Source organism: Neoarius graeffei, chromosome 18, assembly GCF_027579695.1.
Source record: "Neoarius graeffei isolate fNeoGra1 chromosome 18, fNeoGra1.pri, whole genome shotgun sequence".
In the NCBI taxonomy this organism is placed as follows: Eukaryota; Metazoa; Chordata; class Actinopteri; order Siluriformes; family Ariidae; genus Neoarius; species Neoarius graeffei.
This window is the reverse complement of record NC_083586.1, coordinates 53,711,849-53,729,267: the sequence shown is the minus strand read 5'-3', so window position 1 is coordinate 53,729,267 and position 17,419 is coordinate 53,711,849. Positions and strand designations below refer to the sequence as shown.

General features: G+C 43.7%; 2 protein-coding genes across 6 annotated transcripts in view; both read right to left on the bottom strand.

Annotated features, from left to right (window-relative positions):
- The window catches only part of arl13b (ADP-ribosylation factor-like 13b), a 56,308-nt gene extending 52,817 nt beyond the window's left edge, over positions 1–3,491 (bottom strand). For all 5 annotated transcript variants that reach the window (XM_060899006.1, XM_060899010.1, XM_060899009.1 and 2 more), the window contains exon 1: positions 2,986–3,491. In XM_060899006.1, coding sequence (XP_060754989.1) covers positions 2,986–3,044 — 59 coding nt within the window. In that variant the 5' untranslated portion in view covers positions 3,045–3,491. The remainder of the gene's footprint in view (positions 1–2,985) is intronic.
- Positions 3,492–3,768: 277 nt separating this feature from the next.
- Positions 3,769–17,419, bottom strand: part of znf654 (zinc finger protein 654) — a 36,954-nt gene continuing 23,303 nt past the window's right edge. The window contains exons 8-9 of the mRNA XM_060899005.1: positions 12,952–16,774; positions 3,769–4,837 (exon numbers count right to left, since the gene is read on the bottom strand). Coding sequence (XP_060754988.1) covers positions 4,827–4,837; positions 12,952–16,774 — 3,834 coding nt within the window. The 3' untranslated portion in view covers positions 3,769–4,826. The remainder of the gene's footprint in view (positions 4,838–12,951; positions 16,775–17,419) is intronic.

Below are 17,419 nucleotides of genomic sequence, written 5' to 3'. Positions count from 1 at the left end.
TGCGCCTGCGCACACGTACAAGCGCGGGGGTTGAGGGCTGCGGACACGCACATCTACGATGCCTTATGCCTTATGTGAATGTTCACGTTTAAAAATAAAACAGTTCAACTGGTGCAGTTAGGCGTTTAGTTAAAATTCATTTTGTCTTCTTAACCCTTAAATGGGCACTGCCACAAATATTATTACAAAAAATAATTTCATATAGGAATGATCTTATTTGGACGCCAGTATTTTTTTTTAACAAATATTTAATAGTAGGCTAACAGCCCCCTGAAGAGTCTCTCCTCCCATTCCGTTTCCAAATCAAAATAATACAAATATAATCAATATAATTTCTCTCAGTCTGCTTCGTTGTTGTTTTAGCCTTTTCTCTGGAGAACTGAACTTTAAAAGTTAGACTACCGTATCATACCAAATAGCCCTAATCCTTTGTTTTAATCACAAGAGAGAGGTGCTATGTTATTGGGACAACTGATTTATTCATTTCTCACGCCAGTGTTCAGGCATTCTTTTTTGATATATTTAATGATTTATTTAATGATTCATTTATTGATGAAATTGGCCCAGGCTTTAGAACCAGCCTTTATCAGAATCAGAACATAGGAAGTAGACAGCCAGCCTACTCGCGCACCGACCAAGGGAACTCTCACCTATTGTTTGGTATTACGGTATTCCAGTATCTTTGATTTCGCGCGGCCGCCGTTGTATTGACCACGATCACCTAGCAACGGCGACTGGCTGCGTGCGCAAACATTCGGTGAGGCCACACAAGTAGCTGCCTACAATATGCCCGCTTACATGAAAACTATTACAACCCCGATTCCAAAAAAGTTGGGACAAAGTACAAATTGTAAATAAAAACGGAATGCAATAATTTACAAATCTCAAAAACTGATATTGTATTCACAATAGAACACAGACAACATATCAAATGTCGAAAGTGAGACATTTTGAAATTTCATGCCAAATATTGGCTCATTTGAAATTTCATGACAGCAACACATCACAAAAAAGTTGGGACAGGGGCAATAAGAGGCTGGAAAAGTTAAAGGTACAAAAAAGGAACAGTTGGAGGACCAAATTGCAACTCATTAGGTCAATTGGCAATAGGTCATTAACATGACTGGGTATAAAAAGAGCATCTTGGAGTGGCAGCGGCTCTCAGAAGTAAAGATGGGAAGAGGATCACCAATCCCCCTAATTCTGCGCCCACAAATAGTGGAGCAATATCAGAAAGGAGTTCGACAGTGTAAAATTGCTAAGAGTTTGAACATCTCATCATCTACAATGCATAATATCATCAAAAGATTCAGAGAATCTGGAAGAATCTCTGTGCATAAGGGTCAAGGCCGGAAAACCATACCGGGTGCCCGTGATCTTCGGGCCCTTAGACGGCACTGCATCACATACAGACATGCTTCTGTATTGGAAATCACAAAATGGGCTCAGGAATATTTCCAGAGAACATTATCTGTGAACGCAATTCACCGTGCCATCCGCCGTTGCCAGCTAAAACTCTATAGTTCAAAGAAGAAGGCGTATCTAAACATGATCCAGAAGCGCAGACGTCTTCTCTGGGCCAAGGCTCATTTAAAATGGACTGTGGCAAAGTGGAAAACTGTTCTGTGGTCAGACGAATCAAAATTTGAAGTTCTTTATGGAAATCAGGGACGCCGTGTCATTCGGACTAAAGAGGAGAAGGACGACCCAAGTTGTTATCAGCGCTCAGTTCAGAAGCCTGCATCTCTGATGGTATGGGGTTGCATTAGTGCGTGTGGCATGGGCAGCTTACGCATCTGGAAAGACACCATCAATGCTGAAAGGTATATCCAGGTTCTAGAGCAACATATGCTCCCATCCAGACGACGTCTCTTTCAGGGAAGACCTTGCATTTTCCAACATGACAATGCCAAACCACGTACTGCATCAATTACAGCATCATGGCTGCGTAGAAGAAGGGTCCGGGTACTGAACTGGCCAGCCTGCAGTCCAGATCTTTCACCCATAGAAAACATTTGGCGCATCATAAAACGGACGATACGACAAAAAAGACCTAAGACAGTTGAGCAACTAGAATCCTACATTAGACAAGAATGGGTTAACATTCCTATCCCTAAACTTGAGCAACTTGTCTCCTCAGTCCCCAGACGTTTACAGACTGTTGTAAAGAGAAAAGGGGATGTCTCACAGTGGGAAACATGGCCTTGTCCCAACTTTTTTGAGATGTGTTGTCATGAAATTCAAAATCACCTAATTTTTCTCTTTAAATGATACATTTTCTCAGTTTAAACATTTGATATGTCATCTATGTTCTATTCTGAATAAAATATGGAATTTTGAAACTTCCACATCATTGCATTCTGTTTTTATTTATAATTTGTACTTTGTCCCAACTTTTTTGGAATCAGGGTTGTAATATGTTAAGTGGCTGCGAGAAACATTAATGATTTGTGTTTATTTCAATGGGGGATAATGTGAGGAAGTAAAAAACCGGGACAAAACGTGTCCCGGGAAGGTTATTCCATTTTCCTGGACATTTTCCATTTTCCACAAAAAAACCGGGACAATCCCGGAAAAACCTGGACGTGTGGCAACACTAGTCCATAGTCAGCTGGGATAGGCTCCAGCTTGCCTGCGACCCTGTAGAACAGGATAAAGCGGCTACAGATAATGAGATGAGAATTACATTGATCTTGCTCCTAAATATACCCAAGATGTGCCCTTTAATATTATGCAAATTCGCCATTCCATGATGTCATCTGGCGACTGAGTGTTTTTTAGCTACTTTCCCCTGAAGACTGAAGAAAGTTGGCGACTCCAAACACTGCTCACACTCACCGGTTACCATGCCAACGTTTAAATTGTAACCTGTAATGCTCTGGCACTCAGGTAGATCATTACATCAGTGTGGGCATGTCGTTTGTTTTAAAGCTTTTGGACACCTAAGGGTGTCACAAACAAGTGAGTAAATAAACCGATTCTCACCTGGCAGGCTCTCTCCAGCGTTTCAGCCAGCTGCAGCAGTTCGCCATCAGACTGAACATCACAGTCCAAACACATGGACCTGGAAAAGTCACCTCTCTGACAGTTAGTTAACCTGTTCAACCTCAGGGTTAACTAGCGGAGATAAACAGCGCCGGCATCCTTTATAGCGAGTTAACCAACCAGGTAGAGCTCATTCTAAAATCCCAGAGCATCTTTACTTAAATACTTTACTTCAACCTGGTTAGACTTAGTCAGCTAACTAGCTACATCCCATACCATTCGGCTAATTGCACACAATGCTAAATATGCTAGCTAGCTAAATGTTAGCAACTTTCGATAGCTTATAAATATATACATATATCTTTTAATATTTGAATATTTCAAAAAAAACAAAAAGGAGTCCTTTTTTAAACGTATACAGCTCTATTTAATAAACTTTATTAGCCACTTTGCTAGCTAGCGCTTCATTAAAACGCTCCGCATTTTGTTTACGCCACCGGCTGCTATGGCTGCGGCTGTGATTTTATTTCATCCAGAACTCCGTCCCAAACCGGCCACTACTACACTAACTAGCCTGCCTAAATAGCGCTCTTCTTCATTGTGTTCCAACACACTACCTAGTGTGCTAGTTTGCGATTTGAGACGTTGCCAGCACAGCATACTCTTATATACAATTAGCGCCCCTGCTGGCTGGAATGAATAGTAGGACTATCAGTGCGCATGCGCTGTACTGAATCAACCCAAAAAAATGACAAAAAAAAATTTGTCATACAGATGTTTAATTTTTTTTTTTTTTTTTAATAGGCCAGAAAAACTCTTGATATATAAACCCCTTATATTAACCCATCCCAATTATATACCGTTCAAACTTTTCAAACATTTACATAAAATACAAAAAGAAAAAAATATGAATAAATTAGTAAGTAAATCACTGCTCTCATGAAGAACAGCTCGGACATGCCTCGGCTGAGAGACATTTAATTCTTCTCAATTATTTGTCGAGTGTCAAGAGAAGAGCTTTCGAAACATATGTACATTAATGTCATCAGAGGTTGCACGACAGCCAGAGAGCTCTTTTCAAATTGTTTTTAAAAACAGATTAATGTCTTTCTTTTTTTTTTTTCAGTTCTACGTCATTTAAAATAGTTCAGCAAAACACTGCTTTGTGTTCTCCGTGCCATCGATATACGCTAGCCAAATCCTTAGATAAATCACTGATGAGCAACAAGTTTGCTCATTAGAGTACAAGGAACGCAAGACGGCCAGATTTGATAGATTAAGTGTTAATAAAAATCGATCCTATGATGCACAAGTTCACAAAAAAAAAAAAACAGATGTTTTTCCAAATGTTGTGGAAATATTCCAGATTCCATTGCCATTGCAATTACATCTATACCTTGCACTTCATGAAGCAAAAGTCAAATCACGGTTGAGGTTGATGCACAATCCTCATGACCTCAGGCATTCACCTTAGTTATAGTTTTTCTTATCAGATCAAATACTGAAGCAAATTTTAAGCACAATTTGCATGGTAGCAAGTTTGTTACCCAAATCACACACCGCAAATCCAAAACGGTGTCAGTGATACAGGACATCATCTCTGACCAATAAAACTGGGATCATCATCATCGCAGAAGAACTTCTGTCGCTGAGCCATCATTCCGCTCCTCAGAGTTAAGAAACTGATTCAGCGAGGTGTCCAGATGGTCAAACAAGCTCCATTTCCCACCTTTCTTCCCCCCCATTTTATTAAAACGACATGTTCAGTCCACATTTTTTGAATGTTCTTCACAGCAGCGTTCAACAGGTCACATGGACTCCACATCTTCCACCACTACTTTTCAGGAGGCATCTATGAGAAAAGGGTAAAGAAGTTAGAAAGATAAAACACACAAAAACAAAAACAGCCTTCAATTCTATTTACGGTATAAGATTTAAACCGGGCGGCACGGTGGTGTAGTGGTTAGCGCTGTCGCCTCACAGCAAGAAGGTCCTGGGTTCGAGCCCTGGGGCCGGCGAGGGCCTTTCTGTGCGGAGTTTGCATGTTCTCCCCGTGTCCGCGTGGGTTTCCTCCGGGTGCTCCGGTTTCCCCCACAGTCCAAAGACATGCAGGTTAGGTTAACTGGTGACTCTAAATTGACCGTAGGTGTGAATGTGAGTGTGAATGGTTGTCTGTGTCTATGTGTCAGCCCTGTGATGACCTGGCGACTTGTCCAGGGTGTACCCCGCCTTTCGCCCGTAGTCAGCTGGGATAGGCTCCAGCTTGCCTGCGACCCTGTAGAACAGGATAAAGCGGCTAGAGATAATGAGATGAGATTTAAACCGAGTTTACACTGAAACGTTAACAGAACGTTCCTTCTGTATTTCAACGCTATACGCTAAACAAGATATATGGATAAATGTAGACTGTTCAAGCCGTTTTAAAAGCCAAGTAATCTGCAATAACCCGTGGGCAGCGAGCTGCAGGGTCCAAGCACTTTTCAGAAATAGAGTCCAGAGTAGCCATGTTACCATATGCAGGGATCCCACTGGTGCTCGTCGCGCACAGACATCAGCGACGAAGAGAAAATTACAAGCAGTTGTCGCAATGATGGATATATTCGTCATCTTTATCATGATCGTAAGTCATCTTTTATAGAAATCCCTCCATTTGCTGAGACGGTGGGAAGCCAGAGTGTAAACGATGAGCACGTGCTTGTGACTAATAAAAATCGCCTACACATAACGACCAAATGAGCGCCAAGCTTTTGACCAATCGCAGTGCGTCTTAATCGGCCTGTTGTGGTGGCGTCGTCATCTCTGCGTGAACCGAACAATGTCGCAGTCTAGACTGAGGAAGTTTTTTGGGCAAGCACTGAAGATGATTAAAGGCTGAAACAGCCACGAGAGGAAGCAATCAGAGCCCCAACCGTATCAAAGAGCATCAGTAATACAGGGGTCGGTTATTTAAAAAACACCGCCAAAGTGAAAGTGCTGTCAGCCGGCAAACGACTGAAGGGACCTACGTTTCCGGCAGCAAGGCATATCGAGTTCCCATGGCGAATATATGATGAAAAACAGCGTCATTCTGTGTTCGGTTTGTAAATCGATGTGAAAATCGAATTCCTTCACTGTTTGTGGTTCTGAGATTCTTCTCCACTCTAAATCAAGTGTTGTGTTGAAGTAAAGGCTAAAGGGAGCCCTAATACCCCTTTTGAATAATTCCATGCTCAAATAACCTTAAGTAAGCTCAAACTGAAGAGGTTTATTTTATTCCCAGGTCAGACGGCAAGCTGCAACTAGTTTTCAACTACTTGCGCCGACTGGTCTTGTGCCGACGCAGATGATGACAGAGGGTCTTTAAAGTGCATATTGCGGGTAAATTCAGGAGCAAGATCAATGTAATTCTCCTATTTTATATTAAACTTTGGTCAAATATCTGCAACATTCTGCATTCTCTGCAATTTTTTTTACCTTGCACAATACCAGAAAAATTCAGTTGAAATCAAGCCATTTGAGGCGAATTGGTCCGCCTCTGAAAAAACTTGGCATTTGGATTTCCCGGCAAACACTGATTTTCGTGACATCGCGTGCGGGACGCCTCCCTCTGAATCCTACGTCAGCGCTGGTTTGTTTATGAGAAAACGACCTGGTGGTTTTCTGCAAATTTCTTCAACGTTATCGCGTAATTATTAAAATGGTTAACAGATGTATCGTAGGAGGGTGTAGCAACACCAATCTTGATGGGATTAGTACTCATCGTTTCCCAAAAGACCGGACAATGAGAGAGAAATGGGAGCGCTTGGTCTACACAGGCTGTACACTGAAACCGTGCAAAGCTCTCGCAGCCTGCTGGCGCTTCCGCAGGTGACGTCACGAATCTGGCTCCAGACTCCATTGGGATTTTTCCGGACGCGTTCTGTTATTTATTTTTTTTCTGCTGTAGACAGATGGCCTTGTGCAAAATTACCCTTCTGGATGAGTGTGTAAAGGGACATACTTTCATATAAAAAAAAAAACTAAAAAAAAAAAAAAAAACACAAAACTGGTCCAGAATATGCACTTTAATAGAGGCAGGTTGACGCAAGTGGATCACGATCTGTTTGCATTTCAGCTGCGATTCACTTCCAATCGGTGCAAATAGCAGGTTGACGCATGTAGAGGCAGGTGGTTGTGCAACGCTTGAGCGACCAATCTTGGGCTGAAACGGTTTGGCGTGTGTGGAGAAGAAGAGAAGAGAGAAAAGCGCCCCCCCCCAAAAAAAAAAGGAAAAAAAACAAAACCCACACCCCTGCACGTTCACATGAACTCTGGGACTTCCACAATACTTGTAGTTTATTAACTTCGTACAGCAAAATTCTCAGAGTTAATTTCCCAGTGTTAAGCATAAGTGTTAAAATGACACTGTAAAAAGTTGATTTAACTTTAGGAAGTGTTAAAGGAGATACGCAGAACCATGGCCTCACTTTTGTTTATAAATACCTTGAGACCTCAAGAATGGCACAGGAATAGTTTTAAGCGTTAACAATAAATCTAAAATAGTAATTTTTACGATTAAAGTGATTCATATAGGTAGAGGTCTGAGTGAATGACGTTGACATCCGTGACGTCACAGCAGGAAGGCTATCGATCTCGTCACCATTTCCGCCATACTAAAACACAGAGCTGACTGCAACTCCAGTCCTCCATTTTGAGCTAATTTATCGCCATGCCACATAGATGTGTTTTTGGCCAGTGCAGCAACACAACAGAAGGTGGATTTACGTTGCATTCATGGCCCAAGAATGTTCAAACTGCAAAGATTTGGACGCGTTTTGCGAGAAGTTCACGGGCACATTGGGCGGCTACGAAGTGGTCTCTCCTCTGCTCTGCACATTTTACTGAAGCCTCGTATGAGACCTCTGATCTGTTGGAGTGTTGGCTATAAAGGCCTCTGCATGCTCTTGCGACAAGGCTTTCGCAGATAGCTTTTCGCAAACAGTTGTAATTTATTGTTGAGCGGGGAGTAATAGGCGTGCGCGATGTTATTCACCGGCACAACGCAAGGGGGCGCGAAGTCGCTAGGAGTGGTTGGTGGGTGTGGTTAGTGGAGTGTTTATCCTCCGGTTACTTATAATGACTAGAACTTTTTTTTTTTTTTATAATGACTAGAACTGGAGTCGTATAGATGTACGTACTTCCTCGATCAACCGCTCTTCGTGCTGCTCCATCTTCGCTCGTGTTTTTAAAAATGCCGGTCGTGAAAACAAACCAAACCGGGAAAGTAGGGAAGCGGAAGTGCGTGTACAGCGGATGTAGAGTGGACCAATCAGAGCCCTCTTGTCTGCGGCGGTGTCTGCGAGGCTTCTGCGGTGGTCACAATTTTTGGGAGGTGCGCGCAGAGCGTCTGCGAAGGTGGGGGGGCTACGCAGACACTGTCTGCGACGCTATCTGTGAGGACTGGGTTGTCAGCATAAATTGGCCTTAAGCCCGTATTGAAAGGGGGTGCAGTACCAACAATTAGGAAAATATTTTATTTATTTTTTAAAAGGAAAGCAAGTTCAGTTGCACCAGGTTCTCCCGGAGCATGAGCCGAGGGTTGTTGGTAAAACCCGGGACGGGATATATATCGCTTGGGCAGTGATCTCCCCGCAGTGACATTCCATCCAATCCCGGGTTTTAGTAATTGCCTGAGCCGAGCAGTAATGGCGGAGTACTCAGTATGGAAAAAATGGAGAATGAGTGGACCAGCCGTCTGATATCTCCCTTACGTGGAAGAAGCGAATGAACGGAGAACTGAACAAACAACTGAAAGTCAGATTGTTTCAAATCAATCGGCCACAAGATCGGCCTTCAAGAAGCGAGAACGCAGACGGGTAAGCTCCAACTCTCATTTGGATACAAAACATGTTAGTATTTACCTGCATTTAGATTAATCCATGTAACTTGTATTGTGTGTTTAAGTTACCGGTATAAGGTTATTTAATTTGCGTCAGAATGTGATTGTCTCAGTTCATCTGATTATTTAATTAGCCTTTTACGTTTTATCAGTGAAAATGCATGCATGTACATTGCATAAGTTATAACACCCATCCTGTTTTAATGAGAGTCGACTCACAATCAGTGAAGTCAAATCAGTCTTAGTTGAGCAAGTCAGTGATGGTATTTCTTACTTTCACCATGAAGTTTTATTGATATGACTTTGGTCTATAGCTGTCAAAGGCCTCGGCCTTAAAACCGGTTCCTGCTGTGACGTCACGCGCTCAGGGCTGGCTGGCTCAGCGGGGCAGCTTGAATGCCAAATTTGCGGTCGATTTTAACTCTCAAAAATAAATTTTTTTATTCCCATTCATGCAGCATACAAGGATCAAGGATGGACATACTATCCACTCAGAAATTTATTTAAAAATAAAGGATCTGCGTATCTCCTTTAAAAGGCACCTTTCACAATTTCAACTGTTACAACGTCTGACCACGATGAAGGATTTGGTGCAAAACGCCTGTGTCCACTCGCCACCTGACCGATCGCATGGTCGCAGCATGCGTCTTTCTGCCGTCTGACCTGGGCGTTAGCTTGATGGTGCACAGGATACCCAAAAATCAAGTCCTTCTTATTAGTGGAGCCTGAATTTTATCTGTAATGGAGAAACCTAGCTGCATCTGTACAAATATTTGAAATTGTACCAATTTGGTTGGTATAAACCTGCGTTAAGTCCACTTTGAAATGTCAGGTCAGGCCATTATTAAAAAATGTTCTGTTTCCGGTCCACCGGCCGGGTGAGTGCCGTTTGTGTGGTTGAAATTTTTTTTTTAATGCCGGTTTTTCGACATTTTTTTCAGGTTCGTAAATCTAAAATCGAACTTGACATTTACGCATTCTGCGCAGAATATAGAATCGAATCAGCTCTGCGCATGCGCCACAAAAAAAAAAAAAAATGGCAGCCACCATGAAGGAAGGAGATCCGGAGTTTTCAAACATTTGCTTAAGTGTGAAATCGCAAAATGGTATTCTAGCGAACAACAAAAAATAGTAAAGATTCTGAAAAACAAATCATTCAGTGATCATTTTAATAGTGTAATTTCATCCGAACTAGGCCTAACGCTCGATTTAGAACTACAAAAAGTCCGTGTGTCGGACCATCACAAACCGTTACTGGAAAATTCGTTTGATCTTGATCCATCCGAGACGTTACAAACAGCTTTTGAGTTTTGTTATGCGAAATTCATTACCTACTTTGTTAATGACCCTGACAGATCTGTAGGAGAACCTAATGGAGCACTTGCATGTGACGTCACAGCCGATCCAGATTGTGACAGACGCCATCTTGTCGGTCAAACGCCATATTTCCGCCTTCTACTTCTGGTTCTACCTTTTCTTCTGGAAAACCCTACTATATACAATTCTACTACAACGGCTGCGGCTACAAGCTCTCCCTACCTGTGCACGTTTTTTTGTGTTTTTTGTGTGTATTTTTGCGTGTTGTTCGTCTGTATCGGACTTCAATATCTACTACAACCGTATGGACTTACTGGACATTGGTTTCCAGCAGAAAATGACGGTTTGTAGCGATTTCCATCGCATGCACAACATTCTGGACGAGATAGTGAGACCAGTGGGGTCTCCGTGGATTGTTATCGGAAGCAAAGCGAAGGAGGCGGCGCCGGGAGAGGAAGCAAAAGCGAGGCTGCAGGCAGAGCCGGCCTGTTGACTAAGCTCAGAAAACAGCCACTCAAACCTCCACTGCCAAGCCTCTACCTCTCCAACGCCAGATCCATGGTAAACAAGACGGACGATTTGGAATTACAGCTGGAATTACCTTATTCTATTCTATAATCGGCTGGTCAGTGCTATACTCAATACTTAAGTGACAATGAGGATTGTTATTTTCTTGTTTACAAGATGTCACATCTGAGGGCGGCTGACAAATCCTGAATTTCTGTAACGATAACTGTCCAGAGATTTATAAGCACGCAGTGCTTCACCACTGAACAGCGAGGGAAAGTTAATGAGGTAATTATACACGTCTGGGTATTCCACCTCTGGCAGTTCAATATCCACTGACACGGTCGTGAAAACTCCGTCCGGTAAGCCATAAGGGTCACTAATCTGTAGATCTTTTATTTTAGACATATATCTAATTATCTGTTCATTAGAAAAATGAGCCGTGTAGTCCGTCGGTTGAAATTGATCCATTCTGTACACGAGTGCAGCAGTATTCAGCTGTGTTTTTTACCGACAAGATGGCGGCTGTGTACTTTCAGGTCACGTGACTACAAGATCTCTATAGATCTATTCAAAACGAGAACGGAACTGAAAAAAAAAAAAAAGCGTTTACGGAACTAATGCAGGTTGGCCGGACAGTATTAAAAACTGTCTGTAGCAAATAAAAAGAACGAATTACACACAAAAAAAAAAAATCCCTCTCTCCCTACTGAAAATTTTTTTGCTCACCCAGTGGACAGGAAACGGATTATTTTTTAAGGATGGCCTCACTAAGAAAAAGTGATGAATACTTCTTTAAAAAAAAAAGCGGAGGATATATTTTCTTCAGAACCTGGGGGAACACTGCATATGATCATCATGATGGCAAGAAAATTGAGAGAAATTTAAGAAATGCGAAACAACTTAAAAAAAAAAAAAAAAAAAAGACCCGTTTCAGCATCTCTTATGCCATCTTCCGTTTATATATTGTCATGTGACGCAAGACTAGCGAGTCCTCGTTAAGCTGACCATGGTATAAAAGATGTACCGATACATGTCTTTTTAAAAAAGTTGTTTCGTGTCTCTTAAATTTCTCTTTCCAAGTTACGTAAAACAATACAAAGAGACCATTGATGAACAGGTTACGTTACGACAGCTTAACGCTACTTGTTTGAATCCCTGCTGAATACTTGCCTTCAGCAATGATTAGAAATCTATTCACAGAGCAGCAGAAAGACCGAGCATATGGAATCAATTTAGTGCCAAAATGTTCATACAATACTTTTGAAATATCAAACAAAAACGACAAATCAAAATACAAAAAAAAGTCAATTTTTTTTAGACTGGCAAACAAATTATTGTGTAATCGTGCAAAATATCAGTCTATTACTCTTCAGAAACCTTTGATTTTTGTTCCGCGTCTTTCTCAGTTTTGTTTGACGTAATTTATTTTGGTTGCGATTCCAGCTTTCTCGTTTGCGCTCCCTGACTTTTTGCTTGCAGTTTTGGCACAAACTTGACGTGTGGGTGGGCTGTCCAGGAACGCATTCCCATTGGCTAACTTGTGTTTGACTGACAGCTACGCTCAGCCATTCCCTACTCGGATTCTGGCGGACTGTTTGACGAGTGGCCGATCCATTGACGGTAAACAAGGATGGAGTGGACTTCAGTGGCGACTATGATATTGAATTTACACTTTGTTGAATTAATTCAATATCATAGTCGCCACTGAAGTCCACTCGATCCTTGTTTACCGTCAATGGATCGGCCACTCGTCAAACAGTCCGCCAGAATCCGAGTAGGGAATGGCTGAGCGTAGCTGTCAGTCAAACACAAGTTAGCCAATGGGAATGCGTTCCTGGACAGCCCACCCACACGTCAAGTTTGTGCCAAAACTGCAAGCAAAAAGTCAGGGAGCGCAAACGAGAAAGCTGGAATCGCAACCAAAATAAATTACGTCAAACAAAACAAAGACGCGGAACAAAAATTAAAAGGTTTCTGAAGAGTAATAGACTGATATTTTGCACGATTACACGAATAATTTGTTTGCCAGTCTAAAAAAAATTTACTTTTTGGTTTTTTTGTATTTTGATTTGTCGTTTTTGTTTGATATTTCAAAAGTATTGTATGAACATTTTGGCACTAAATTGATTCCATACGAGCACACCAAATTTTAGCTTAATTGGACAGATGTGTATAAGAGCGTCGGCTTTGTGCTGAATATGGCAAGTAGGGGTGATTTAGTCTTTTAACAGAATCCTAAAAAAATATTAAATTAAAATAATACAACTCAAGCCTGCACTTACTTTCATCGTCCGAATCGAAGCCGAAGAGAGACGTGCATTTTTCCCGGTGCAGCTGGAGCTCTTCTTCACACTCGAAGGCTGCGTTACAGCGCGAGCAGCTCTGTTTCTTGACAGGGCTGACTTCATCTGCATCGGAGCCTTTGGTGCTCACTTGGGGCCCCCTCCACTTTTTGGGCATGCTGAGGTACAGCTCGTCCAGGTAAGCTGAAGGAGGAAGTCGGCCGAAAGGTTTGACTATAACTTTCTCGTACTTCGGCTCCTGCTCTTTTGGAGCTGTAGGGGGCGCTTTAACACCAGTTTCTTGTGCGTGCTCGGTGTGGCCGTTGACGAGCTGGGAGCTCTTGCTGCTGTAGTTCACTGTACTTCTATTTAAAGTCAAAGGCGTTTCGTCTTCTTGGTTTACAGGATCCGGGTCCGTCTTCTGTTCCTTAATTTCACTTGGTGGAGTAGTCGTCGTCGTCGTCGTCGTCTCAGGCGTCACTCTTTCGTCTGCCTGTTGTGCTGCCGTTGGAGTACTCTTCCCTCTTGATGCTCTGAGGCTGGGTTTGTCCACGGCTTTCTCAAAACTTTCCGATTTGTCCTTTTTCAGCGTCGCTGCTTTGTAATGACTCTTTTCATGGTTGTACAGGTCCTTGAGGCTGCCGGATTCCACCGTGCATCCAGGGAAGCAGCACTGCGCTCTCAGAGGATTATGATCCTTCTCCATGTGATCGCCGACATCCATCCGCGTTTTGAACCTCTTCTGGCAGGCCGTGTGGTAGCACGGGTGTTTGAGGTTTCCCCGGTGAGAAACGACATGGTCGAAAAAGTGCTGAGGAGTCCAAATCCTTCTGGCGCAGAATAAACACTTTTTCGCGGCGAAGTTGTAAAAGAACTCGAGGGCTTTCGTGTCGCCCGCGTGGTGTATAAGGACGTGCGAGAGGACCGGACCGGGCATGGCTTGGAACGTGCACATGTCTATAGGACAGCTGACTACAGGAGTGCTACTGACTTTCCTCTTCCTTACGGTCTTTGAGGTCTCGCTGGATTCCGCCTCCGTCCCGTTTTGCTGCTTTGGAACGGAGTTCGTCTCTTCCGCCGTGTCCGTGGACTTCGCGTTCGAAGTACCGTCTTCGTTCTTTCGTTTCTTCGTCGCTTTGACGTCAACTTTCTCTTCGTCCTCGTCGTGCTTTTTCCTTTTTACTCTCGGTTCCTCGAGCGCCTTTGCTTTTGCGCAGTTTTTACTTTCCCCGTCGATATTATTGCTGGTTGCTTTGTCCGATTTGGTCCTGATAGCGTAACTAGCTTTATTACTTCTATTCGTCTTCTCTGCATCAGTCTTGTTCTCTTCTTTTACTGGTGGTACGTTTTTATCAGTCGCAGGACAGCTCTCTTCCTGAAGGCACCACATCCTTAGTTTCCTTCTAACTACCCCGTTCACCCTGGGAACAAAACCGTCTCTGGGGGCTGCCTTCGCTTTCCTGCCTCGCTCCGTCCTACGCAGCCGTACCTTGTGCTCGGACTTCTTAACCGAACCTCTTGTTAGGTACCTTATCGTCTCTTGTGGAGCGGTCTGCTTCTCGTTCTTCACGCTGCTCTCTTTTTGCTCCGGTTCTGAGACGGGCTTCTTCGTGTCCGCCGTCTCGGTCTCCTTCAAGAGCGTTCCGCTGTTATCGGAGCTTTTCTCCGTCTCACGCTGAGGTTGGGCTTTCCTCGTCAGTTTCAGTCTCATCAGCAGCCTTGACTTGATCTGTGCAAATCCGGGCTTCGCTTTCTTCGGCGGTGACTCTTGAGCGGTCTGATCGGGGCTCCCGGTCGCTTCAGGTACACCCTCGGACTTCTTCGTCTCAACCGGACCTTCGACCTGACTTAAATCGTTTTTGATGTGCTTTTGGAAATGCTGTAAGGCTCCACGAGTCATAGCTAGCTTGTCGCAAAACATGCACCTCTTTTCAGTCCGGTAATGCCATAAGGCATGACTCAGAGGCGTCTCGTAGGTTTTATTGCAAAGCTTGCATTGGCGTTTGGGCTGCACGGGAGTCGGAGCGCTGGATACGGGCGACGAGGCGGTGTTCTGAGTCGGCTCGGGTTCGGGGGTCTGCTGCGACGCCGTTTCTTGAGGTTTCGCTTCTTCGAGTGCAGCAGGAGTCTTGAGAACGATTTCGGCTTCGGATGCGTTTTTAGACGCGTCTACCGCTTCTTTGACTTCGGGTGGATTTTCCAGGATTTCTTTGAGGGTGGAAACTTTACTTTGGGGCGCAAGTCCAGGTGTAGCATTAAGTGGACTTCCAGAGGTAGAGATAATGTCAGTTCCTTTTTCAGACGTAGTACAAATATATTCAGTAGCACTGTCAGGTTTATGAGCAAGACCAGAAACTTCCTGGGTGTCTTCCAGCACTTGAATCTTGTCAGTCTCGACGCTAGTGGTTTGATCTTTGGGAGGACCGACTTTGCTGTCAGCCGGGACTACATGCTGCTCAAGAGGTGAAAGTGATGATGGGTCAGATCCACCACTGACTTCCTGTGTTACAGCAGCAGTCGCTGAGGTCACTTGAATCCCTTCGTCTGGTTCATTAGGACTCTTTACAGGCGCGAGAGTGTGAAGATCCTCTTCCTGTTTCGCGGCATGCTGCGCTGCTAACACGACAGTATCTGTCAGGGGAACGAGCGTAGGGCTTTCCTCCTCTTCAGGCACTTTTGTGTAGGTGTGGAATTTTCTAATCATGACCATAACTTCCTGTGACTGAAAGTCATCTTTGTCTGCCCACGAATGAGGAGACTTCTCTAATAGCATCTGAAGGAGCGAGTTTGGAGTTTTACTACAAGGCGCTGTTTGAGGTCGATCGAAGCGATGTTCTGTGGAAGAAGTCGTCGATCTGGATGTAGACCGGCCCTGAACGTCAGCAGGCAGCTCAACTTCGTTATCAGGGTAGGAATACTCCATTGTGATTTCAATAACTGGCGTGTCGACTAAAATGTCCTTCAACGAGCTGAACAGCTTTGGTTTCCTCCCTGGTTTCTTCCGTTGCCCGGGAGCGCTGTTTTCTCCCAAGGAAGCCAACTGCTCCAGGAGCCACCGGGGTTTCCTGCCTCGCTGTTTCAGAATATTCTTGTCCGCCTGCCGAGTGAGGAACCTCTGACACCTGTTGTTCAGCTGCCTGGCATGATTTTGTGCCAAATCCAGCTGCCTGAATGAACGCCGGACCGGAAACAGCTCCAGATTCTTTGTGAGCCGTGTCCCTGGTTTCCTCCCTCTCTTCTTATACTGAGGAACTTCAGAAGACGCATCACCGGAAGGACTTGTGCGCGGGTTCTCCACCGTCCCAGATTCCTGCTCGTCTCTACTCCCAGGCTTTGCCTCTTGTGTAATAACAGTCCGTTCCAGCTCCGCGCGGCACTTGCAATGCTCTCGAACGCAGTAACCAGGCACCCATTTGTCCTCTTCCATAATTTCACGGGCGGCTCTGGCGACGTCGTCGCTCATGAGCTTCAGGCAGTTCGTTTTGATGTTCAGAAGGCTCCAGAATTCAGGGTCGAAAAACAGGCCCTTTTTGAGAATCTGAATCACCTCGAAGCGCACGTTGTTCCCGATGGGACTGGTGTCCAGGTGGTACTCCAGGTCCGGGTGGTTGTACAGGAAGAACACGGTCTTGTAGGCCTCGACTGTTCGCTCCAGGAAGAACACGAGCAGCGCACAGGCTCTGCAGATCTCCAGGTCGTTGGGGAACAGGTATGCGATGGTTTTGTAGATGAGAGACTTGATGACGGGATCGTTCTTGAGGTCGGTCTGAAGAGCCTGAGCACAGAGCTCAATGCAAAAGGTGAGGCCTTCTTTCCCTAAATGCTGAAATCACAAACAGAAAATAAAAAAACAAATGAGACGACCAGTTAAACAGTGTAACAACATATTGAGCTACGAGATATTTTTCATGATGCACTTGTTACCACCTCAAAGCGGATTATTTTCCTATTACAGCACAGTTTAAGCGTTTTATTCTTCTAAAAGACACACCAACACAAACAACTGTTTTAAAGGGGAACTGAAGTCATTTTTCAACTTGCTTTGTTTCTTAATTAACGTGTTATTCAATTACGTTTTCGGTTTTATTAAAGAAAGAAAGAAAGAAAGAAAAAGAAGGAAGAGGAAAGAAGGAAGAGGAAAGAAAGAAGGAAGAGGAAAGAAAGAAGGAAGAAGAAAGAAAGAAGGAGAAAAGAAAGAAGGAAGAAGGAGAAAAGAAAGAAGGAAGAGGAAAGAAAGAAAGAAGGAAGAAGAAGAAGGAAAGAAAGAAGGAAGAAGAAAGAAAGAAAGAAAGAAAGAAAGAAAGAAAGAAAGAAAGAAAGAAAGAAAGAAAGAAAGAGGAAAGAAAGAAAGAAGGAAGAAGAAGAAGGAAAGAAAGAAGGAAGAAGAAAGAAAGAAAGAAAGGAAGAGGAAAGAAAGAAGGAAGAAGAAGAAGAAAGAAAGAAAGGAAGAGGAAAGAAAGAAGAAGAA